General features: G+C 41.5%; 1 protein-coding gene across 2 annotated transcripts in view; it reads left to right on the forward strand.

Moving 5' to 3' along the window:
- The window catches only part of LOC134205207 (hemicentin-1-like), a 495,388-nt gene that overhangs the window by 352,051 nt on the left and 117,601 nt on the right, over window positions 1-25,736 (forward strand). For both annotated transcript variants that reach the window (XM_062680249.1, XM_062680250.1), the window contains 4 exons: window positions 6,294-6,404; window positions 6,590-6,793; window positions 6,903-7,054; window positions 22,228-22,372. In XM_062680249.1, the coding sequence (XP_062536233.1) occupies window positions 6,294-6,404; window positions 6,590-6,793; window positions 6,903-7,054; window positions 22,228-22,372 (612 nt within the window). The remainder of the gene's footprint in view (window positions 1-6,293; window positions 6,405-6,589; window positions 6,794-6,902; window positions 7,055-22,227; window positions 22,373-25,736) is intronic.

A 25,736-nucleotide genomic window follows, 5' to 3' on the forward strand; every position in this document is an offset into this window, starting at 1 on the left:
CGTTAGAGTTGAAAATTCGTATATTTTGGGAAACAGGGAAAATATCTATTCAGGAGTAGCCAATGTAGTTGCATAATAATTTATTTGATGGAAAATCAGAAAGGAATAAGCCGCAGGAGTGGCCACTGTGGTTCCATTAGTGTCTAGTGTAATCGTGGAAATCAATCCTGAATACAAAACTTTTGTTTGGTAAAAACTAATGAAGAAAGAGCTGCCGCAAGGCGTCTACAAGGGAAACCTTGTAGGTTCATGGGGTGGCCAATATGGTTGTTAATCAGTTTCGAATACATGGGCTTCTATTTAATGAAATGGTATTTTGAAGCCCTAACGTAACCCTAACCTGTCGCACGGCAAATTTTTGTGTAAAAACAGAATGCTCCCTTCTTCGGGCTCCTCGACTCCCCTTGCTGATTCCAGGAGTGGCCATTTTGGTCTGAAACTCTCTCATGGACCATACGACTTTGTTTTATAAGATTCTATAAAGCAGCGGTTCTCAACCTTTTTCTTGCGAGGTACCCCTTCGCACTTTTGAATTAATTGAGGTTCCCCCTATGTTTTGCTGTAAATGAAAATAAGTGTAACTCGGAGAGGTTTCTTCTTCTTCTTCTTATTGGCATTACATCCCTATACGGGGACAGAGCCGCCTCGCAGCTTAGTGTTCATTAAGTACTTCCACAGTTATTAACTGCGAGGTTTCTAAACCAAGTTATTTTTTCATTCGTATATCATGAAGCTAACACGATGATACTTCTATGCCCAGGGAAGTCGAGAAAATTTCCAATTTGAAAACTGCCTAGACCGGCACTGGGAATCGAACCCAGCCACCCTTAGCATGGTCTTGCTTTGTAGCAACGCGTCTACCGCACGGATAAGTAGGGCGCTTTAGGAGGCTTCTAAACATCTTAAAATGATGCCTCTAAGCCTCTTGAACGTAGGCTTACAAGCCCCAAGAAAGGTGAATTTCAAGCTCATTAAAAAGAGATTTCCGAGCATCTCAAAAGAAGGCTTGCGGGCCTCTTGAAAGGAGGCTTCCGGGCCTCTTGAAAGGAGGCTTCCGGGCCTCTTGAAAGGAGGCTTCCGGGCCTCTTGAAAGGAGGCTTCCGGGCCTCTTGAAAGGAGGCTTCCGGGCCTCTTGAAAGGAGGCTTCTGGGCCTCTTGAAAGGAGGCTTCCGGGCCTCTTGAAAGGAGGCTTCGGGCCTCTTGAAAGGAGGCTGGGCCTCTTGAAAGGAGGCTTCCGGGCCTCTTGAAAGGAGGCTTCGGGCCTCTTGAAAGGAGGCTTGGGCCTCTTGAAAGGAGGCTTCGGGCCTCTTGAAAGGAGGCTTGGGCCTCTTGAAAGGAGGCTTCCGGGCCTCTTGAAAGGAGGCTTGGCCTCTTGAAAGGAGGCTTCCGGCCTCTTGAAAGGAGGCTTCGGGCCTCTTGAAAGGAGGCTTGGGCCTCTTGAAAGGAGGCTTCTGGGCCTCTTGAAAGGAAGCTTCCGGGCCTCTTGAAAGGAGGCTTCCGGGCCTCTTGAAAGGAGGCTTCCGGGCCTCTTGAAAGGAGGCTTCCGGGCCTCTTGAAAGGAGGCTTCCGGGCCTGTTGAAGAGAGGCTTCCGGGCCTCTTGAAAGAAGGCTTCCGGGCCTGTTGAAGAGAGGCTTCCGGGCCTCTTGAAAGGAGGCTTCCGGGCCTGTTGAAGAGAGGCTTCCGGGCCTCTTGAAAGGAGGCTTCCGGGCCTGTTGAAGAGAGGCTTCCGGGCCTCTTGAAAGGAGGCTTCCGGGCTTCTTGAAAGGAGGCTTCCGGGCCTCTTGAAAGGAGGCTTCCGGGCCTCTTGAAAGGAGGCTTCCGGGCCTCTTGAAAGGAGGCTTCCGGGCCTCTTGAAAGGAGGTTCCAGGCCTCTTGAAAGGAGGCTTCGGGCCTCTTGAAAGGAGGCTTCCGGGCCTCTTGAAAGGAGGCTTCCAGGCCTCTTGAAAGGAGGCTTCGGGCCTCTTGAAAGGAGGCTTCGGGCCTGTTGAAGAGAGGCTTGGGCCTCTTGAAAGAAGGCTTCCAGGCCTGTTGAAGAGAGGCTTCGGGCCTCTTGAAAGGAGGCTTCAGGCCTCTTGAAAGGAGGCTCTGGGCCTCTTGAAAGGACGCTTCCGGGCCTCTTGAAAGGAGGCTTCCGGGCTTCTTGAAAGGAGGCTTCGGGCCTCTTGAAAGGAGGCTTCCGGGCCTCTTGAAAGGAGGCTTCCGGGCCTTTGAAAGGAGGCTTCCGGCCTTTGAAAGGAGGCTTCCGGGCCACTTGAAAGGAGGGTTCCGGGCCTTTTGAAAGGAGGCTTCCGGGCCTTTTGAAAGGAGGCTTCCGGGCCACTTGAAAGGAGGGTTCCGGGCCTCTTGAAAGGAGGCTTCCGGGCCTCTTGAAAGGACGCTTCCGGGCCTCTTGAAAGGACGCTTCCGGGCCTCTTGAAAGGAGGCTTCCGGGCCTCTTGAAAGGAGGCTTCCGGGCCTCTTGAAAGGAGGCTTCCGGGCCTCTTGAAAGGAGGCTTCCGGGCCTCTTGGAAGGAGGCTTCCGGGCCTCTTGAAAGGTGGCTTCTGGGCCTCTTGAAAGAAGGCTTCCGGGACTCTTGAAAGAAGGCTTCCGGGACTCTTGAAAGGAGGCTTTCGGGCCTCTTGAAAGGAGGCTTCCGGGCCTCTTGAAAGGAGGCTTCCGGGCCTCTTGAAAGGAGGCTTCCGGGCCTCTTGAAAGGAGGCTTCCGGGCCTCTTGAAAGGAGGCTTCCGGGCCTCTTGAAAGGAGGCTTCCGGGCCTCTTGAAAGGAGGCTTCCGAGCCTCTTGAAAGGAGGCTTCCGAGCCTCTTGAAAGGAGGCTTCGGGGCCTCTTGAAAGGAGGCTTCCGGGCCTCTTGAAAGGAGGCTTCCGGGCCTCTTGAAAGGAGGCTTCCGGGCCTCTTGAAAGGAGGCTTCCGGGCCTCTTGAAAGGAGGCTTCCGGGCCTCTTGAAAGGAGGCTTCCGGGCCTCTTGAAAGGAGGCTTCCGGGCCTGTTGAAAGGAAGAAAGGAAGAGAGGCTTCCGGGCCTCTTGAAAGGAGGCTTCCGGACCTCTTGAAAGGAGGCTTCCGGGCCTCCTGAAAGGAAGCTTCCGGGCCTCTTGAAAGGAGGCTTCCGGGCCTCTTGAAATGAGGCTTCCGGGCCTCTTGAAGGGGGCTTCCGGGCCTCTTGAAAGGAGGCTTCCGGGCCTCTTGAAAGGAGGCTTCCGGGCCTCTTGAAAGGAGGCTTCCGGGCCTCTTGAAAGGAGGCTTCCGGGCCTCTTGAAAGGAGGCTTCCAGGCCTCTTGAAAGGAGGCTTCAGGGCCTCTTGAAAGTAGGCCTCCGGGCCTCTTGAAAGGAGACTTCCGGCCTCTTGGAAGGAGGCTTCCGGGCCTCTTGAAAGGAGACCTCCTGCCTCTTGAAAGGAGGCTTCCGGGCCTCTTGAAAGGAAGCTTCCGGGCCTCTTGAAAGGAGGCTTCCGGGCCTCTTGAAAGGAGGCTTCCGGGCCTCTTGAAAGGAGGCTTCCGGGCCTCTTGAAAGGAGGCTTCCGGGCCTCTTGAAAGGAGGCTTCCGGGCCTCTTGAAAGGAGGCTTCCGGGCCTCTTGAAAGGAGGCTTCCGGGCCTCTTGAAAGGAGGCTTCCGGGCCTCTTGAAAGGAGGCTTCCAGGCCTCTTGAAAGGAGGCTTCCGGGCCTCTTGAAAGGAGGCTTCCGGGCCTCTTGAAAGGAGGCTTCCGGGCCTCTTGAAAGGAGGCTTCCGGGCCTCTTGAAAGGAGGCTTCCGGGCCTCTTGAAATGAGGCTTCCGGGCCTCTTAAAAAGGATGCTTCCGGGTTTCTTGAAAGGTGGCTTCCGGGCTTCCTGAAAGGAGGCTTCCGGGCCTCCTTGAAAGGAGGCTTCCGGGCTTCTTGAAAGGAGGCTTCCAGGCCTCTTGAAAGGAGGCTTCCGGGCCTCTTGAAAGGAGGCTTCCGGGCCTGTTGAAGAGAGGCTTCCGGGCCTCTTGAAAGGAGGCTTCCGGGCCTGTTGAAGAGAGGCTTCCGGGCCTCTTGAAAGGAGGCTTCCAGGCCTCTTGAAAGAAGGCTTCCGGGCCTCTTAAAAGGAGGCTTCCGGGCCTCTTGAAAGGAGGTTTCCGGGCCTCTTGAAAGGAGGCTTCCGGGCCTAATGAAAAGAGGCTTCCGGGCATCTTGATAGAAAGCCTCTTGAAAGTGTGTTTCCGAACCTTTTGAAAGGAGGCTTCCAATCCTGTTGAAAGGAGTACTCTGAGGTGCTTACAAGGAGGCTTTTTTTCCTCTTGCAGCGAAGCATCCGAACTTTTCAGAAAAAAAAACCTTCATGTTTCTCAAATGGAGGCTTTCGAACGTGTAGACTCTATATAGAAGCATATTTTCAACATATAATTCAAAAATTGTTTCGATTATGTAGATTACATAAAATTCGTTCATTCGTCGCCCTGTCCTTTTGGTCCCACAGCCTGCATCCACTGTGCTGGTTGTGGAGGGCAAGATTCGATAATCTCTGAATTACTGATCGCCATGCATATCATGTACAAGACAAAATGCTGAGATGAAAAAATATATCTAAACATTATCAATAAGATTTGATTAAAATTGTAATAAATCCGCTATTATGCATTTTTGTCCGAGGTACCAAAAGCCAAAGAAAGTACCCCCAGGGGTACATGTACCCCAGGTTGAGAACCACTGCTATAAAGAATAAGCTATCGAAAGACATATGGTCGGGGTTCTGCCAAATCACACGAAGCGCCAATGAAAAATTTCCAATTTTTTTGCCAAAGTTTTCGTGTAACAGATTCAATTGATAACAAATCGCATTGGACATCGTTCAACGCCATAACTGAGGATATCCTACAACAAATGTACGCATGAATTGACAAAAAATACTTTCCGTTTTCCTTTTGCGAACAAAATATCACAAGTCAGTTAAAAATCCGTTTGGTGCGGTTTGGCTGAACCCCGACCATATATGACCGACACGGTCCCCATGGAAGTCGTTTCCCGTTGGCCATTGTCTCTACAACCATCATATCACCACATGGGCAAAAAATGATGGGTTCATCTTTCGAACGATATGTAAACTTTGTAATTCAGTTATTATTTGACTATTCTATAAGTATTTACATTTCGGGGTCAATAAAAACCTAACATCTTTATTCGTAACTTTTTTGTGGGGTCGTTTCTGTTGCACCTTAAAATTCATTTTTCATGTCAGATGCTTTATTTCCATAAAGTAATAAAAGTCAAGAAATTGCAGGACGATCGGCACATCAGTTTAAAAGTTATTCAACTTGAAGCTCCGTTTTGGGTTATATTGTCCCCAACTCCTTATTAAGGTTAACATTCACAGCACATCTTTGAAATGGACAAATTGACAAAAGCCGGCCTAGTTCCAGTTAGAATGTAGAACCATAGAAAAAAGAGAGGATAATTTCCAAAAAAAACTTCAAATGGCACGCGCACAATCAAATTACAGCCAAATCGGCTAAACATTTGAGAGAACTACTGAAACGGCCAATACAATGGTTTAGACATAAAGGAGCGAAAAGTCAAAAATCGAATCAATCAAATATATACAAATACAGATATCTCCTTACTTTATCGAGCTGAGTCAATTGGTATATTACACCATAGGTCTTCGAGCCGTCAATCAAAAAGAGTGATCCTATGTCCTTTACGTACACTTAGTGTACGAGGAAGACAAAAGTTAAAACGTTATATCATTAAAATTTTGTTCATCTATTATGTACTATGAAATTTGATTTACTATGGTAAAGAAATTGCAACTGAATGCCAAAGTTCAAACGATGAAAACTAAGACAAGAAGGAAAGTACCCATTTACTCCCCCTTTGCAGAGTTCACCAGTTGTTTGAATGACACGACACCATCACTAAATCGGAAGTGACAGGTTAGACAAGGGACAGTCGTAATGAGTATGGATGAAGCAATGAATGTCAGTGCTCCTACAATTAACTGCAATTTTTCATGTAAAGTTCCTCCTCCAACTGATAATTGCTGTTGGCTTCAAGTGCTTTCCTACGGCTGCAGCGTATGAATAGCAAACATATGAATGTGACTGGGACGAAATGCCGACGTCCACATGAAACAGCCCATGTTATACAAGCACGGGGAGTTTTCCCATCGTTGCCTTAATTATCATCACGAGAGACACTCATTCCTGTGTGCACATAGGATACAATTATAAACCTATGTGGCGCTTATGGAATTCCCACTAGCTCAATAAACGCAACCCGTACATTCCCCGTTATAAAGGCCAAGTTATCCGACCGTTTCAACTTGTTCTATTTTCAGTTCCGCCGGATCGGCCTGTTATCTACGATGCCAGGCGACGGGAGAAGACCAACACCGTTGAACCGTACAGCGAAGGCAGCGACATACAGCTGGTGTGTGAGGTGAAAGGAGGTAAGTTATCCTTCGGCACAGTGGTTTGAATGGTCAAAACCGTTTTATGTTCCTATTTGCACTTGTGACCGATGGGAACCAACAAATTTGACCTTTCGAATAACTGGTGACAGTTCGGGTCGGAAATTTGTGTAACCATTTGATGTTCACTCTCTTTCTCTCCTCCGCCTCTTGTGGTTCACCAGGTCGACCCCGGCCGAATGTGACGTGGTACCTGGACAACATGGTGATAGACGAGTCGTACGAGACTCGACCAGACGGCACAACAGTCAATCATCTTTCATATCCGAACATTGGGCGGCAGCACTTGGATGCCCGATTGATGTGCGTGGCGAGCAACACCAACCTGACGCCTCCAAATAACAAGGTTGTGGTGCTGGACGTTAATCGTAAGTGTTGCACTTTTCAATCCCATGCTGAACGGTTTTGAATAGCTATGAAATAATTTTTGTATCCTGTCCGGATTCGTTGCTGTACCGCTTCTATTCCGTTCTACAGTGAAACCGGTTGCCGTGCACATCATGGTGAAGGAAAAATTCGTATCTGCGGAGAAGCACTATGACATCGAATGCAAAAGTTCTGGCTCCAGGCCGGCTGCAACTATCACGTGGCATAAAGCGGGAGATAAAATTGTTAAATCCAGCAAGAATGTGAGTATTGTCATGAAAAGACATGGTGATATTGGTAGCTATCAATCCTACATGGGTAGTAATATATAATTTTCAGAGAATTATAAAGCATCTACAAGAACTCTAAAATACTTAGATTCATAGGTTTGTTTAATATAGTTTATATTTATTTTTCACAAACGTTTACCCTCTCGGCTATTGAACATGGCAAGTACTGGTACAGTTTTATGGTGTACTGTTGACAAGGACGTAAAACCTCCGCATATGGTTCCGATGCATGTTCTACTGCAATAAGCGTATTGTATATGGCAGTTAGCGTAGGGTCAATTCTCCCATATTAAATAATATGCTCTTCAAACTATGAAACGCATAATATATATGCAGTTCCAAAAGTAATCATCATATAAACCGTTCATTTCTTTCTATGCTGAATAAGTTTGAATTGCAGTAATCTATTAACAGTTCTTTTTCACCAGGCGTAGCCACCGCAACCACTTAGCTACAACCGTTATTCAAAACTTGTGGCGGTAGTATTAAACATCACGCGCAAATATCAATATTTTAAACACACATTTGTTTTACGGACTGAATCCGTGACGCCGATGATAAAACACAAGGGAAGCGGATGAGGATGTATCCTACCAAACTCTCGGTTCATCAATAACCGTGGTCCATAAAAGAATCGATGCTATAAAAAATGTGCGCGTCCTCTTTGATCTATGCGATCTGGGACCGGGGCGGCCGTTGTGCTTGGCAGCTGGTATTGATAGCACACAAAAAAAACTCTGCAACCCGTTCCCGTCGATGGACCAAGTCCACCGGGAACCGCTATTTAGAGAAGTGGACGTTTCGAACCTACACTACCAATCGCGATACTCTTTAATCAACAGAGCAATAAAAATCGATTACCACCGCCCTCTTGCAACAAAAAAAGGCAAAGGTTGAATCTGCATAACATTACTGTTGGTTGGGCCGAAGTGTGAAATTTAAATTTGCCAGTTCGATAAACTGAACTGCAATGAACTTCGTAGAAAGGTGGTGGGAAGCTGTGAAGTGTTTAAACTTTAACAACATGGGTAATATTGTTACATGAAATAATCAGTGCTTGCTGGTGGATGGAGTTCGAAGTCTCAATGCCTTGACTTATACGTAGTATCGAGACTGCTGGTGGTCGTTGGTAGGATGGGCTTGGCTGGGATAACCGGCATATGGACTTCCTCGTGATCAGACATCAAAAGCAGACTAGGGATTCGACTGAAAAACGGCTTATCCATGAACAATGCTCGGAACAATAGATTACTTACCCGTTAGGAAGATCCTGTTTCCCAACTCACTTGTAGGTCCGGCGCAACTGGCTGGCGGAGCTCAACAATGGAGAGATATGGATCTCTTAGAGTCATTTGACAGCCCGGGCTAGAACTGGGATGTTGATGCAATTCTTCTTTCTTATTTTCTGACTCTATTTCAATGTTTCGGAAATGGCTTTTCAGTCCTGACCAAACAAAACACTAAGATAATATGATATTAAGATATGACCAAGTGGCCCACTCTTGATAACCACTATAAACGTATTACAGTGACCAGCATAAATAAAAGCCCACCACGTATGTTTTTTGTTTTAATATGACAGTGAAGTGTTTTTCGAGAAACATCAATGTTTTAATGTATTTAAAAGAATAGTAATTCATAGTAGATCGTATTTTGAATGCGTTTTTTGTGAGAACTTGATGCTTCTACTGTATATATTCATTTTTTATGAATACCCTCAAAACAAGTGTGACAAAAATAAAAGCCCAGAATGGCAATAATTACCTTAATGAATAATGGTTCATCGATACACCCCTCAATTGATGTCATTTAGTATTGCACTGCCCCCTGATGATTATTTACATTACTAAATATCTCTACAGATCTGAAATCTTGTTGTACTAGATTATTTGAACCAAGTTTCGCAGCGGAAATCAGCGGAAAAGATCAAAATCAGTAGAGGAGTAGTTCGTGCAATCGTGGTCAAACATATTGCTTTGGGGTCATTCGCTGATAGATCCGAAAAAAGCCACTCAAGGAAGACAGAAACACAAACAGATAAAATAACCATTCGGGAAATAAAAAAATCGACAAAAGTCACAGTTCGTGCCATCCAGGAGAATCTCTCGCTCCCTATTTCGGACCGAACGATTCGTCGAAGGCTGGCTGAGTAAGGGATAAAGAGCAGGTTTACGAAGCGACTTGCGTTTATCAGCAAAATAAATAAAGCAAAACGCCTAGCGTTTGCTCGGAAATATATAAAGATGCCCAAAGAGTATTGTAGGCGTGCTTTGTGGACCGATGAATCAAAATTTGAGCTTTTCAACAAAAAGCGACGTGAACGAGTTTGGCGTAAGGATAAAGAGGGTTTCCAGGAACTTCATTTGCAAGCTACCATGAAACATGGAGGTGGTAATGTAATGGTATGGTGATGCTTCTCCTGGGCCGGTGTGGGAAATTTGGTTCGCACCATCGGAACCATAACCGCTGATACATCGATATTCTGAAGGATAATCTTTCCGATTCTCTTCGGAAAGCTGGACTGCGCAGAGACTTCGTGTTCCAGCAGGACAACGACCCTAAACACACTGCTAAAAAGACTATAGACTCATAAGGCTTATTTCCACTCACGTCGTATAAAACCTCTTGAATGGCCTCCCCAGAGTCCAGATTTGAACCCAATCGAGAATCTGTGGGCTATTCTGAACAATAGCGTGGTGAAAGATGGAGTTACGAACAAGGACAATTATTTTTCTGCTCTGCAGAGGGCATGGGACGAAATCAACCCGCAGCATCTGCAAAACCTTGCTAAAAGTATGCCGAAACGTTTGCAGGAAGTTATTGAGGCTAAAGGGGGTCATATTAATTATTAAGAATGGATATTCACTGCTTTCAACTATTTTACCCGTTATAAATTGGACATGGGCTTTTATTTTTGTCATACATTTTTTTGATGTTTTTCCATTAAAATGTGAACATTTTTAAGTTGTAAGATTAATCCATCTCATAAAAATCTTGAAACAATAAAAAAAGGCATATCAACTGTTGAACCACTGTTGAATAACTATTTTCTTTTAAAAAATGATGACTGTCAAGCTAAAGTTTTTAAACAGGGGGTGGGCTTTTATTTTCGCCGGTCACTGTATAAGAGTATTTGGAAACCCTTTTCAAGCCACCCGCAAAAAAGGGAATTTGGCTGCGGCAGCTGTCAAAAAGGTTGCTTTGAAAAAGAGAAAAAAAAACATCACAGAAAAATAATAAGAAAATGGATTGTAGATGAAAATGACAACTTCAAAATATATTTTCGATGGTTTTTTTATCGGTATATATTCATTGAAATAAGCTGCGCGTTCAGTTTTATTATAAAACCTAATGAAATACGAGAAAGGCAAAAATAAGATTGAGCACTAGGCGTCGAAAAAAATATGTAGTTCTAGGCAATACATTGGACATAATTATAACATCGATATCCCAAATATCCACTTATTCTATTAATTTTCCTCACCAATATATTTGCAATTCTAACCAATTGCCTAAAAAGTTCTTTATGCGGCGTAAATATTGTCTAGAAGTGAATTTCAGTGATGAATTTCACTGACTTGGAAGTGCTTTTCTATTTTCAATATGGCCATCATGCATATCGAACATAAAAATGTGGCTCTCAACGAACACCGTAATGAACGCTTTGCAATGCAAATATTCTTATTGTGGTTATTGTGGCTTAGATCGAATTTTGAAAATATGACTTATTACGCTCTCAGTCACAACCGTAGAGCTGCCTATAAGATCGATCAACATTTGACGTTTGAGGCTTTTTCTGCAGATTTATGAGAGTTCTATTGATAGCAATAAGAACTCCAATAGAACTTAACAACTGGTCATGGTGACTGCTGTTATAAATTCGCTATAAGAATTAAATAAATCTAACAAGCATTGAAATTGTTACTTGGGTTAAACTCCTACTGTCTAGATAAGCGTGATGACCCCTACACAACAAGGCCACTTCAGAGTCACCTTTGCGGAAAAGCCATCAGAATCCGATACCAACATCCAGTTTCGTTGCTACTAGAAACCGAGTATTCACATCTTCAGAATTACCTTGGGGTAGGCTATTGTGTTAGTTACAAAGGATATTTTATCTGAATCCACTTCGGCCAGCGATGCGATCTATGGAATGGGATATAATTAAGCGCATTGAAAATATTTTACTCACGTACTTGCCGGGATATAACCGAAAATACGACCAAACGCGCACTATTTTAATTATCCTGTCGCACAAAGCAGAAAACATATTTCGAATGATCGCGCGATCGTTCTGTGCACTTCCCGAAATACAAACATGCACTAATTAATTTATTTACCGGCCGCACAAATCAGAACAAAATAAATGCGGATGGTCCCTCGATCGTTCTGTGTACTTCACTCTTTATTTACTCACTGGCCGCACAAAGCATGAACCTGAAACTATTTTGCGTCTTTATACGAACGCGTCCCACCGTGCACTAATTTATTTTTTCACCGACCGCACAAAGCACAAACCCGGATTTCGCGAATATTTTGCGATTTTATACGTACGTTTTCAATCTTGCAAAAGCACAAACCCAAGACTCGCGACTATTGTGCGTCCTTATACAAACGCGTCCAATCTTGCACTCTCCCCTGAAATTCCATTATTTAAATGCATAGTGTAAACATTTGCTTTTTTTATAGCATAATTAGCTAACATTTATTCAAGTGATATAACTCCAACATTGCCTAGCTCAGTAATAATATTTCTAAGGAAAATTTGGGCAACAAGGCAGAAAAAAAATTTCCCTCTAGTCTAGGTTAACATCGGTGCCATTAGGAAGCGACTAGAAATATGTTTAAACCAAATAAATTGCAATACAAAACATTTGAGAAACGATTTGCATAATTATGTATTGTTCGCCAAACATTAATCAATACAGTTTAACATTTTGAGACGATAATATCCACAATTATCTGTAAATAGTGTTTATTTTTACAGTAAATATGAAAAAATGCATAAAATGTTCTTTGATGCTTATTTGACCCCAAAATCCCTTTTACATAGAATATATGTATGGTAACCTTCTATGGGGGTCCACATTGAAAAGGATAACACAATTTCAGTACAATATCATAAAGATACAATGACAAAACAGTTTAGAAAAAGGGTTTTATGAACAAAAAGAGCTCAATAACTACATACCAACGTGTGCCACGTCCACTTCTTGCTGAATTCCTTGAAATAAAAACTTTGATCAAGCCCTTGATCTCCTCCGTGAGTGAAGAAAGTTATAAATTTTAGCATAAAAATCACATTCAATGAGCTTTTAGGCCTGTTTGACCTTACATTCCCGATTCCCCAATAATGTATTTTTTTAAATAAAATTCGTGAATATTCGTTACTTTCACAGTACTATTGCCAACTAAAAAAAAATTAAAAATTGCACCGTCACACGATATTTGATAATAATAACTGCTCCATTATTTCCTAGTAGAGAATCATCGAGGTAATATTATTTCGTAGGGGCAAAAAATAAAAAATAAAAAAGTGTATTTTCCATCAGCTTATGTTTAATACCATATCGACACTCAAATAATTCAACTATTCTTGTCGAGTTGTGTTATCGTTTATCCTTTGAAAATGACAACAGAGGCGATTAAAAACAAAGTTTTACTCAATAAATACCGAAACAAAACATTTGGGAAACTGGTTACGCGTAACAGTTATTGTTACGCAAACTTGTGCCAAGAAAATATAGGATGAATCTGTGTCAAAAGGTCGAAGGTCAAAAGGTCGAAGGACAAAAGGTCGAAAGAACAAAAGGTCGAAGGGTCAAAAGGTCGAAAGGACAAAAGGTCGAATGGACAAAAGGTCGAATATGTGTTATAACGTCAAAGGTCGAAAGGTCGAAGGACAAAAGGTGAGATGGGGATTGTGAGTAGTGACAAGTGAGATGCTAGATAGAAGTAGTGAGCATAGATAAATGAGAAGTGAGAAGTGAAAAGTGAAACGTTAGAAGTGGGAAGTGGAAAGGAAGAAATGAGAAGTAAACAGTGACAATTGAGGAGCAGAGAAGTAAGAAGTGAGATGTAAATAAGAAGTGAAAAGGAAGAAAGAAGAAAGGAGAAAACATATATAGTAATAAAGAAAAAGAACAGAAGAGGAAACAAGAACAAAGAGAAAAAGAAGAAGAAGGAAAAAAGAAGGAAGAAGGGATAAGGAAGAAAGAAAAAAGGAAAATAGATAAAGGAAGGAAGGAAAAAGAAGGAGAGAATACACAATGAAGCAAAACAAAAGAAAGAAAGAGGAAGCAAGTAACAGGAAAAGAAAAGAAAGATGAAATAAATGAGGAACAGAGAAGAGAAAAATAAGGAAGAAAGAAGGAGGAAAAAGAAATAAAGAAGAAAGATGAAAGAAATAAGGAACAAAGAAGAGGTAAAAAAGGAAAAAAAGGAGAAAAAAGAAGTAAGAAAGAAGGTTGAAAGAATGAAAAGAAAAAGAAGGAATAAAGAAGTAAGAAAGAAAAATGAAAGAAGGAAGAAAGAAGGAAGAAAGAAGAAAGAAAAAAATAAAGTAGGAAGGAAAATAGGAAACAAGAAGGAAGAAGAAAGAAAGAAGGAGGAAAGAAGAAAGAAAGGAAGAAGGAAGAGAAAAGAAATAAAGATGAAAGAAGGAAAAAGAAGAAAGAAAGTAGGAAGAAAGAAGGAAAAAAGAAGAAAAAACGAGGAAGAAAGAAGGTGGAAAGAAGGACTAAAGACGGAAGAAAAAAAAAGAAAAACGAAAGAAAGGAAGAAGGAAGAACGAATAAAGAAAGAAGGAACGAAGGAAGAAAAAAGAAAGAAGGAAAAAAGAAAGAAGAAAAACGGAAGAAGAAAGGAAGAAAGAAGGATGAAAGGAAGAAAAATGAAAAAAAGGAAGAGAGAAGTAAAAAGAAAGAGTAAAGAAGGAAAAAAAAAGAAAGTAAAAAGAAAAAAAAGATGAAAAACAGGAAAAAAAGGGGAGAGAGAAAGAAGAAAGAGAGAAGAAATAAAGAAGAAAGGAGAAAAAAAGAAGAAAGAAGAAAGCACCCCCCTATCCTTCGACCTTTTGTCCTACAACCTATAGGATATAGGTAAAGGATTTTTCTGGGTTTTCAACCCTCCCTGCGCTGATTTATGATATTTTTTTCATTTTTTTTGTTATCTGGAATGTAGACAAAGCAAAGACACCTTCTTGAAGACATGTAAATCAGGAACGCGTTGACCGATTTGCAATATTTTCCCTACTGATAGACTAATTTATTCGTATTGGGATTCTTTGTGCTTATAGGGGAACTGTTCCATTTTCCATCTCACTGAACACATATTCATCTTATCGCAAAACAGAGAAATACAGCAACAATCTTGTCGCTTTTTTTTTTGCTAATATGCGTGATCAATGCTGAAAAAATCACAAAAATAAAAAAAACAAATTGGGATGGAAATGTGAGCTATGAGATGAAGTGCCGAACCGTTCCCCTATATACGAAGAGTTGGTAAATGTGACGGAGTAAGTTTGAAAATTGTCATGATACAACGTTTTCATTTTAAGTTCTGTAATTGAATTATCCGATAAAGATCACTGAATTATAATAATACAGATATTTCGATAATTTCATGCTCGCTGTAATACTGTAAAATAAATCACCGAGCCTCAGAAACATTTAATTAATTTTTCGAAAACGAAAAAACTACCGAATTCATCGAAGCTACTGTGTAGTCTTTAGTGCAATATCCATTTTTTTCTTTTTGGTGGACCTTCCTTCGATGAAGTTTTATTTTTTCCATCTGTAAGTTACTGTCATCGAGGTGACAATGGGTTAAATGGAGGTGAGAATTGATCACTGTTTCAGCTACTCAGAATGTCTTTGTCGTCCGAGCTCCATACTGTTGGTGAGAGCGATTAGTCATGCTAATCATCCCAATAGTGCAGAAAAAAAATTATTCCTATTTTTTGTAGGCACTCTGTGTTATTTAGCCGCTACTGTGCCGAGATCTACGCTGATATTCTACTGTACAGAATCCACACAGAGTCTATTTTTAGATTTCCATTACTCATTATTGTTTTCGTTGCCGGTCCATCCTCTTTGTGAGTCCATTGTGTCCATTTGTTCATGTCCTGAATCCAATGATCGTTGCATTGTATTGTATAGGCAGCCGAGACGGTAAGGCGCGTTCCTTAAAACGCCACCGTATGGGCTGCGCATCCGACGACTGACGAGGGTTTAGAGAAGGGGCTGGGAATCGCACCCATGATCAATGGCTTATAAGGCGAACGTGTAGCCAATTACAATACTATTTTGTATGAAAATCGAACTTGTGCGTTTATCAGTGTGTATATTAATTTCCGATGCTGCTGATGCCACGAACGCTGTTTGGGGAACGCTGCTTTTGAGTGCACTGTACGTCAAAAGTGCATGAACCCGTGCATGAATGTTCACTTACTAAATGCACTTCACAAACAATTTATGGATCAGCATGATCCGGAACCTCACCCGGTGTGTATGAAGAGGCTTTCGTATGGTCGGCCAGCCATAAAGTTGTTTCAATATTGATCGATAGCCTTTAGTGACGCGGACGTGGTTGGTTCTGACCGATTCCACGAGTAAAGTTTTGACAATCAATATTCGCCGAAAGGCTGTTTTGCCTGGCCGGACACAGTGTGAATGATTTTCCGAATTTGAGAACGCTTTCAGATTGAGCCATCCTAAAAGCAGTGTGGCGATGACCAAGCGACGAACGAGATTCATTCTGAATGAGTTTATCCTCCGCAGCATCCAATTTTGTTTGAATTGCACCGGATGGTGGAAAGAGCAGTTTATGGCAACAGAAGAGCGCACCAAGCAAAAAATTCGAAATTGCCTTTTACCCGTCGTGCTTTTCATCGCCGGTAACGATGGTGGCGAAGCTCTACATCGAAATGCAATAAAAATGGCTGCCGTATATGCGACGTGCCTGAAATACACAACACCGCTGGCTGCCTAGCTGGCAGATGGCAGCAATGGAACAAACTGAGCTGAAAATACCCCGCACAATGCAACTTGTACATATATTCTTGTTCTACTCTGGTGGTTCCTTCAGAGATCCATTTGTTTCAAGATAAAGGTCCGCTCTGGGCCACTGAAAAACATAAATTTTGAGACCTTTTCTTCTACAGCAATACGTCCCAGGCTAGGCGTGATGAAAGTATGGTGTCGCTTGTGAGTGCATTCTATCGACGACGTGAGGCATATTTCATTTTTGTTGTTTCTTGATCCCACTGTTTTTTTTTGCTCAGTCCAAACATGAACAGCATTGAGGTCATCGGTGATGTTTATAACCCAAGGATGGCATCATGGAAGCTATCTACCGAAAATTATATGGTTATGTGCTTTCACCTCCAGCAGTAATGCCGTGTTGATCGATGTTTGGTAAATCGGTCGTCATGGACCATATTATCTAGTCATTGTACTCTTTTTTCATCGGTTCCGTTTAAGACTTCTAAATGATGGGATTATTTTTTTGAAAAATAAAAAAAATGAGTAAGAAGGCATAGCGGTACAATTATTGATATATGTACCTAATCAAGTTATGGAAATGTCCATCAATTTCGCAATGCAACATGTAGCAAATTTTGACTCCTCTCGGCAATAAGTCATTTACTGTATAAAGCGAATGATAGTTTTGTATTTTTCATCACACTTCTCACAAACCTCCTATACTCTGCGCTTCGTTTGTTTTGCACAGGCAACATTCTTTTGCATATAAACGAATCCTAGTAAAAATATGAAGAAGACACACGACAGTGTTAACTTTGACAGATTCTACAGCACAGCATAGGGAGATCATTTTTAAATGCTTAAAATAAATTCTAGACAAAATTTAATTAAAATTTGATTGATGTACGATACGGAAATTGTTCTGAATTACATATCTGGAAGCCTATCTCATTTTTTTTGAATATTTTCCAAAAATGTATCCTCTTTTAATGTCCATGCTTCATGTCCATAAAGGGTCACTGGTAGAATCAGAGTTTTGTATAGAGCAAATTTCGTTTCCGTCTGCATGTTGCGGGACCTAAGCTGGTTACGTAATCCGTAAAAGGACGTATTCGAAGCAGCAATACGTCTTTTCACTTCACGGGAAACGTCATTGTCACATGTCACAAGCGTTCCAAGGTAAACAAATTCTTCAACACCTTCAAACGCATCCCCATCAAGCACCACCTCTGCACCAACGCCACTAGGTCTTCCCCTATCTCTACCTGCCACCATGTACTTTGTCTTGGTAGAGTTAATGGTTAAGCCTATCCTCGCCGTCTTCCTCTTCAGTGGGACAAAAGCCTCCACTACTGCTCTGCGATCGATTCCAATAAGGTTGATGTCGTCCGCAAAACCCAGGAGCATATGCGACCGTGTGATGATAGTGCAATTCCTGTGCACGCCAGATCTCCTAATAGCGCCTTCGAGTGCAATGTTGAACAATAAATTCGAAAGTGCATCACCCTGCTTCAATCCGTCTAAGGTCACAAACGAGGTTGACACTTCGTCTGCAATCCAAATACTTGATTCAAGTCATCCAGCGTTGCAAGTATCAGTCTAATCAGTTTCGCCGGAAAACCATGTTCGGGCATTATCTGCCACAGCTCATTTCTCTTCACTGAATCGTACGCTGCTTTGAAATCAATGAACAGATGGTGAGTCTGCAAGTTGTACTCCCTGAGCTATTTTATGGATTTATGGTTGCGTTTTATGGAATATTCAATTGTTATTTACTAATCGTTTTTTTTATTTTTTACTAGCAGACCCGACGAACTTCGTTTCGCCAAAATTTATTTAATCTCTGATTAGTTCTTGAATTTTGCAGAAATTTGTGTTTCATTTGTATGGAGCCCCCCCTTCCTGAGTGGGGAGGGTTCTTGAACCATCTTAAGAATCTTCCCCTGCCCGGAAAACCTCTGTGTACGTAATTTCAGGCCGATCGGTTCAGTAGTTTCCGAGTCTATAAGGGTAAGACAGACAGAAATTCATTTTTATCTATATAGATTGGATCGTTTTTGTACATTCAACGGTACAAAGTAAGGGCTGCCGTTCTGCACGTTCACTATTATATTCATTCAAAATATGTCTTATATATGCGTTAAAATTCGTCTTCTTTTAATGTGCTATAAATACGCTTTTCGTCACTATTGAGATGTTAACCTTAGTGGGTTGATATGGCACTTGAAACATAACTTCTGCAAAATTTCAATAGCTTTCGAAATAAACCCAACCATCGTTCGTCGAATTTTCATTCATTGGTTCATTCTTCGCCTGCACACACCGTCTTCTTGCACACCGCCAAAGATGGTCCTCAGCTCCCGTTTCTCGGATACTCCGCGTGTTCGCAAGTCTTCCTCGAGCTTGGTCAAAGTTTCATGTCCATAGAGGACTACCGGGGAGCGTTTTGTACATGACACATTTGATGCAGGTGTGAAACTTTTTTGGCCGCAGGGCAGGGCCGCAGCAGGGTCGTTCTCGGTTCCTCCTTCTAGCGTGTACTTTGTCTTTGACGCATTCACCAACAGTCCAACCTTTGTTGCTTTAGCAATTTCACTGATATTTGTTGCTTTTAAGCCTTACTAACAGCGTAGGAAACACGCTGCTTGAACGCGAGTTCTGCATCCAAAATTACTCCTAAATCTTTCACATGATTTACACGATCAATCTCTTCTTCCTGCAAGCGGTAGTTGAAAAAGGATTCTTTGTCCGTGAATATGAAATTATCGAGCATTTCTTCGGATCTACATCCATCCGGTTGATGTAGCACCAGTCGTCGAAATTTTGAAGCTGCTGCTGTAGGTGATAACAGTCGTCGATTAATAGATTTCAATACGGGGAAGGGCCGTTTGGCCGAAAACCGTTCGGCCCAATGTCTTTTCTCCGAAGGCCTGTAGGTCGAAAGTTGTTTGGCTGAATATATCATTTGACCGGAAAGGTCATATAGCTGAAAAGGTCATTTGGCCGAATATGACATTTAGCCGAATAGGTCTATTCGGCCAAATGTCCTATTCAGCCAAACGTCTTATTCGGCCAAATGTCCTTTTTTTTCCGTGCATTATTATATCTACAAGTTGTGTATGAATAGCTGCCCCAAAGTTTTCGATATTCACGCGTTAATTTCTCTTGAGAAATAGTAGTATACCGCCGATCGGTTCCATTTAGTGCCAAGCTATCAAACGCCCGTCGTATATTTATTACTTAGTGCAATTCACTAGAATATTTCACAGTTTACGAGTTCCTAGTTAGCATTTTATTCCCGCCAGTTATCTACTTGTTTTCATCTTCCGCCCGACCACTGCGCCGACTGTTGGTCATTCTGAACACTGCTTGACAACAATCGATTCTGCTCGCCATCCGTAAACAACATGACAAGAAAGTGCGACGGCGATCCGTGCTACGGAGGCTCATCTCGTAGTGGAAAAGCCAAATGCACAAAATGCCGCGAAAAATTTCATTTAAAATGCGTGAGCCTTACTGCGAATCAGTTCAAGGCCGTTCGCGAATGCCCTGGTGCCCTCTGGTTTTGCTTTATCTGCCGGAATAACGCTAATAGTGCCGAACATCGCAACGAAGATTCATCTGAAGCGTACGAACTCATTCTACAACGTATAACGTCTGATTTGAAACTTGTTGGAGCACAAGTTGATGTCTCACGCTCTATCTGCCGTGCCTTAAGCTTCAACTATGCTCGACAAAGCAATTGCCCTCAGCCTACTCGTGCTTCGTCTCAACCAATCAGCGAATCCAGAAATTTTAATGATGAACTGGATAGAATGCATTTGTAGTTCCCCGACATATTTAACTCATTCATCAGCAACGATCGTTCGCCTATAGAAACCTGGAATAACAAACGTGACCGCACTTCAAGCTCAACGTAATCACATCACCGCTTCAACAAGAGAATGAGAGTTGATGCTTCGATTGGTACGTCTGATTATGCCGATACTATAGATCCCGTTCTTACAGATGATCCAGTATGCCCTCCTCCCATCGCACTGCCTCCTGAAGTAATATCAGTCGGAACGCACAATCGACCACAGATCGACTCCTCTACCGGTAATATCGTCTCTTCATTGCCATCCTCCATCGGTCTGCAAGCCACTACTACACCAAACAACCAAGCCGCCCATATTGCCACCACTCGTCCACCTTCAACGTATCAAGCCAGACCAATTGCTGCTACTGCTGCTGCTGCTGTTGAACGGCCAAATGTCCTATTCAGTCAAACGTCCTATTCAGCCAAACGTCCTATTCGGCCAAATGTCATATCCGGCCAAATGTCCTATTTGGACAAATGACCTATTCGACCGGATGACCCGTTCGGTCAGATGGGTTTCGGTCTAATGGTTTGTTCGGCCGAAGGGCATTCGGCCAAATAGCTTCCGGCCGAATGGGATTCGGTCAAACGACCCTTTCCCTTCCATATGTTTTGAGATCGTCTGCGAAGGACAATCGTGGAGTTCTCAACACAACTGTAGATCCATCAAATACCATAGACGACGGCAATTCGGATTCTGATCTGCGCTGATCTTCGACATACTTCCAGAAACAAACAAGTGCTGGATGTTGCGCTACCCGTTAGATCTACGATTGTAGACTTGGTAGCAAAAAACAAATCCAGATAGCGATTATTTTCATTGGCGATATAATTGAACTGGGATAGCGTCGCTGAACTGTAGTAGTGTAGAAGCTTCCCCGCTAAAGAGTGAAGAACAGAATTGTCGATAGTAGAGTAGAGTTCGTCGGCAGATTGTACTTGCCTGAGGAGCGTTTGCGGAAAGCCTCTTCACCTAACGCATACTCAGGACCGAGACGACTGTTGGTCGCTGGCTGCATGGGCTCGACTGAGATTAGTGGGCTAGGGGATTCCCCAAGACTGATTGTAATTGTGCGCCCTAGTAGTGTGCCTATCCAGTTGAAGTTGTGCATGTCAATCTGACCGACTCTTCACCAGATTCAAATAAGCGGGAGGTGTTGTTCGTGTTGGAAGAGCTGAAAGCAACAAAAAATTCAACGCACGAATCGCTCGACCGAGGAGAGTACTTGCCCGCATATGGATTTCGGAAGACTCTTCTTACAATATCTGTATAACTGCTTACATTGTCTGCATAAGAACCTAGTAATTTAATTTTGCATATACCCAGTTATTATGTCGCTTTTCATTGGTTGTTATTCAGAAGTGTATAAAAATTTAACATTCGCAAGTTCAATGTAAATACTTTTTACATTATTGTGTTGCTTTCGATTCGATTTCGTTTAAGAACAATTTAATTATATATAACACAACATACGATAAGCTCCATACTCATAGGCACAAGCTCAATTGTTTTGGGGCTCAGCTTTATCTCTTTCTCACTGCATAGAAATTAGACAACAATAAGGCCACTGGGTGTCAAAATTGAGAATTGAAAAACGAAAGAAACTCGTTTGTGCAGTGCAGTTTGTACAGTTTTCAATAATTGTGTAAAGTTTAATTTAAGTGTAACTTTGACTGCATAACTTTTCCTTAAAAATAAAAAAATGGCAAATAATACTACAATGATGTTGCTATTAAGATACTCTCTATTTTATTTCACTACACTTCCCACAGAATATATAATTTTATAATTGCCATTAAATGTATAGTTTAATAATTGTCATAAAATAAATTATTCAAATATCTTGAGTACCATAAAATTTACTCAACTGGTTTGATATTATATGTTTCATAGTGCAGTCGAAGTTAATTGGGGGGCCTTCTGAATCTCGGAGGTAACACGCGCGGTTACAAAGCAGACCCAGCCTTCTTCAATATCTAACCAGATTCAGTCTTGTAAAGTTTTTTGGTTGAATATGAACTTGACTTATCGGGCATTGAGAACTCGTGCTGGCTACTAAGCTGCGAACCATCAATATCTCAGTTGTTAGATACGACACCAGGAAAGAAGACAAAAAATCAAGACGAATTTATGTTAATATCCATGAGGCCACCATCAACACTAGACGGATTAACGATTTCCTTCGCGAAATCAAAATGCAAAATCACGTTCCCCTGTTTTATCTTATGACAGCTGAAAATGTAAATAGTTAGGCAATAAAGTCTTATCCAATCATCTTCATATTCTCCAATCCACTTCACAGTTCGCCGAAACCGGTAATCAGTCGCTGAGCGTTCTTTCCTTCACACCTAGGGTGGATGACGACGGCAAATACCTGACCTGCCGGGCGGAAAACACTCTCATCCCGAACAGTGGCATCGAGGACAAATGGAGGCTCGTGGTGCATTGTAAGTGTTATTGTTTGCCATTTTCCTTTCGTACTGCTATAGAATGGAAAGAAAAAAAAACGCGCGATATCAGGAAAACGTGCAATCCAATGACAGTGAAGGAGGGAAGAAAATCATTACTTTTTTTCTGCAGGAACGCTCCATTGTGCCAATTTCCTGTTCATCATCGACGAATCATCATCATAATCAACTGCATGGCATCGACTTTGATTGAGGTGGAAAGCGAGGGTGGGAAAATATTCATTACGTGCGCCAGACAACTGATTTCTTTCAGTTCTCACAATCAAAGTTCATGTCATGGAGGGCAAAGGTAGAAAAAAAAATCCAAATATTGAATAAGCGTGGATAGAAAGAACCGTTTTCTTCAGAATCGAATCCAATTCAGCGTTTTCCTGCAATTTTTTTTATTGCTTTGTTCATTAAAAGTAATTTCCATTCATTGATACTTTTCGGTTGATGGAGAGTTATTCTCCGTTCATTCCTCAGGACAGCTTGCAATAAAAAATCTGATGGTCACGCATAACTTGTGCCGCATAATGGAATCAGCTTATTTGAATAATATATTAGACATTTGCAACTGCTTCTGTTGATTGACAACGAATATGTTTATCAAATGGTGTTAGATGGTTATTCAAAACATAGATTTAAGGAAAACAATAAGCTACCTGTTTTCCTCTCCTATCATATGGACATGAGTGAACTTGAATGAGCCTAAACAACAGCGCCAATATTTGCATTTCACGAACGAATTAAATACTCCACAGGGAAGTGAATAAAAATTGCTGTGTCACTGCCATGATGCTCTATGACTGAGTATAAAAAGCAAACCTAACTAAATTATGTGATGAAAGGGCAAAACTGCAATAATACTTCTCATCAAACATCGACTACGACCTTTATCGATACGGGCCATTGTGCTTTGTGTGCATATAAAGTGCTCTGTCCCAGATTAAGTGATCATAAATTGATGTCGATGGAATGCGTAATGAGGCGATAAATTTACGATCCGTTTTTATTTTATGTACCCAACCCATTCACCACTGGCTGGTGGGGTTTCATGTAGTTCATCATATATTTAATTTGAAAGCTTGGGTCACTAGCACAAACTTTCAGAAAGGGAAAGTAAAATGAAAGATGACTAATTCAACTATGATAAGTAGGGGAGACTGGGCAGACTTGATCCCCTTTTCTGATTTCCGATGTATTACGGCCAAAAATAAATCGCGTATGTTTATTTCCACACAGACTCTCTAAGAAATATAGTATTTAACTTGACTGATGGATGACAGTCCTTAAATAATTGTTGTTATTGTTACACAATCGATTTTTTAGAGTGCTGTCAAAAATCGACTTTTAAAACATTCGGGAGAAATTGGTCCCTCTCCAAAATCTTGCTTTGATAAAATTAGAAAGGTGCCCTCAGATTTTTAAAATATTTTTCCTTCAAAATACGAGGAATTTTCGAATTGCTGTGCGTGTACATGAACGATTTTTGTTATTGAATTCTACAGCACATGCAATTTTAAAATTGGGGAGACTTGATCCCCTTTCTATGATATCTACGCAAGAAATATTTTTTCCTGCCAATCAAATCTGTCAAATCTACAAAAAATAGAAGCCTGAGAACAGATTTATATTTTTTTTTTCGCCAATTTTGTGTATGTGTGACTAATGGGGGATCAAGTGTCCCCATATTGAGACAATAACTTTAAATTCAAATATCCTCAAATTTTGATGGAATGTTGACATTTTTATCAGCACAAATCATTAAGCATATTAATAGCTTTGTGCTGCGAAAAAAAAACGAAAGCTTTTGGTCATTGTTATGAAAAGTTGTTCAAATTTTGCGTGGTTAATAAACAAACCTTTAGGAAGGTCGAAACATACAAACCACCATGCAGAATAAATAAGGTTGTCAATCCAAAAAATAACTCATTACATAAAGGTCATTTATCTAGAGGATCTGTACTAAAAAAAATGCGCTAGAACAAAACTATTTTAGTTCTCGATAAAACAGGGGGTGATCAAGTCTCCCTACCTTCCTCTAATTTATGAAAAAACGGCAGTGCACAAAACTTTTGAATTCGGGAGAAAAACTTTCTTGTCTCTTTTGTGATAACTAGTATGTAAATTAAGTTCGATTGTTATTATTCGTGTTCACCTGAAAGATTAGCAGCTGCTTTTGTAAATCATTAGTAAATTGATTACGGAGCTTAATGTAATTTGTTCACTTTCCTGAGGGAACAAGGCTCCTACGACTATACACTTGATCCGCCTTTGATTGGCCTTAACAAAAACCTCCCTAGTCCATATGTGAGCTAGTGTTGCCAGTCGAGTGTTGTAAGGTGTGTTTGTGGATATTTTTACGTGCTTAATAGGCACTGCTGATTGTCATCCTCTAGCAGCAAAGGTCACAAATCACAGACCATTATCGTTGGTAGCGGAATAAGACCTTTCCGTACACCCAACCGGCGGTTGTTAGATTTTCCAACAATTCTGTATAAGAATCTACCAAAACATGTATAAAAACTGGGCATATGCGAGATTGCTAGATTCGTATACAAATATTGTATAAGAATCTAACAATTTTGTTAGCTTTTCTTACATTTTTTGTATAAAAATCTAACAATTTCGCATATGCCCAGTTCTTATACAGGTTTTGGTAGATTCTTATACAGAATTGTTAGAAAATCTAACAACCGCCGGTTGGGTGTAATAATGACAGGAAGCATATATTCACATTGTGTGTTAGATACTCTTCGAAAGACCTTATTAACCCTTATGCGGCCAACAAAAAAACACACGTCGATGGCCGACAGGGTACCCGTGTTCCACTAAATTGATATTCTCATAACTTCAACAATTTTCAACCGATTTGGATAATTTTGACAGTTTTGGAAACAAAAACTCATATACTTTTTGCCTATTGTCAAAGTTTACAGCATATGCCCATGGTTATTCAAGAAATCTTTGAAGTAAGGCTTAAGAGTCTACACGCGTAACCAAAGGCCATTCAGCCAGTTTCAAATATGCTACAAGCTCTTTGTGCTTCTTAGAATTGAAGGTGTTTACAGTATATGCTTCGGGTAATGCAAAAATCCCTGAAATGAAGTCTTAGTCATCCGAGAAATCCCTGGAGTAAAGCCTAAATATCTACTCGCGTAACCAAAGGCCTATTATGCAAATTCAAACACGGTACATGCTCTTTGTGGTACTTAGCATAGAATGCGTTCACAGTATATGTTCCGAGTCATCCAAGAAATCTCTGGATTAAGGCCTTAAGGTCTACACTCGTAACCATGGGTCTATGGACTTGTCTCAAAAGTGGTACATGCTCTTTGCGCATCTTGAAATCAAATGTGAT

This window comes from Armigeres subalbatus, chromosome 1 (assembly GCF_024139115.2).
Source record: "Armigeres subalbatus isolate Guangzhou_Male chromosome 1, GZ_Asu_2, whole genome shotgun sequence".
Taxonomy (NCBI): Eukaryota; Metazoa; Arthropoda; class Insecta; order Diptera; family Culicidae; genus Armigeres; species Armigeres subalbatus.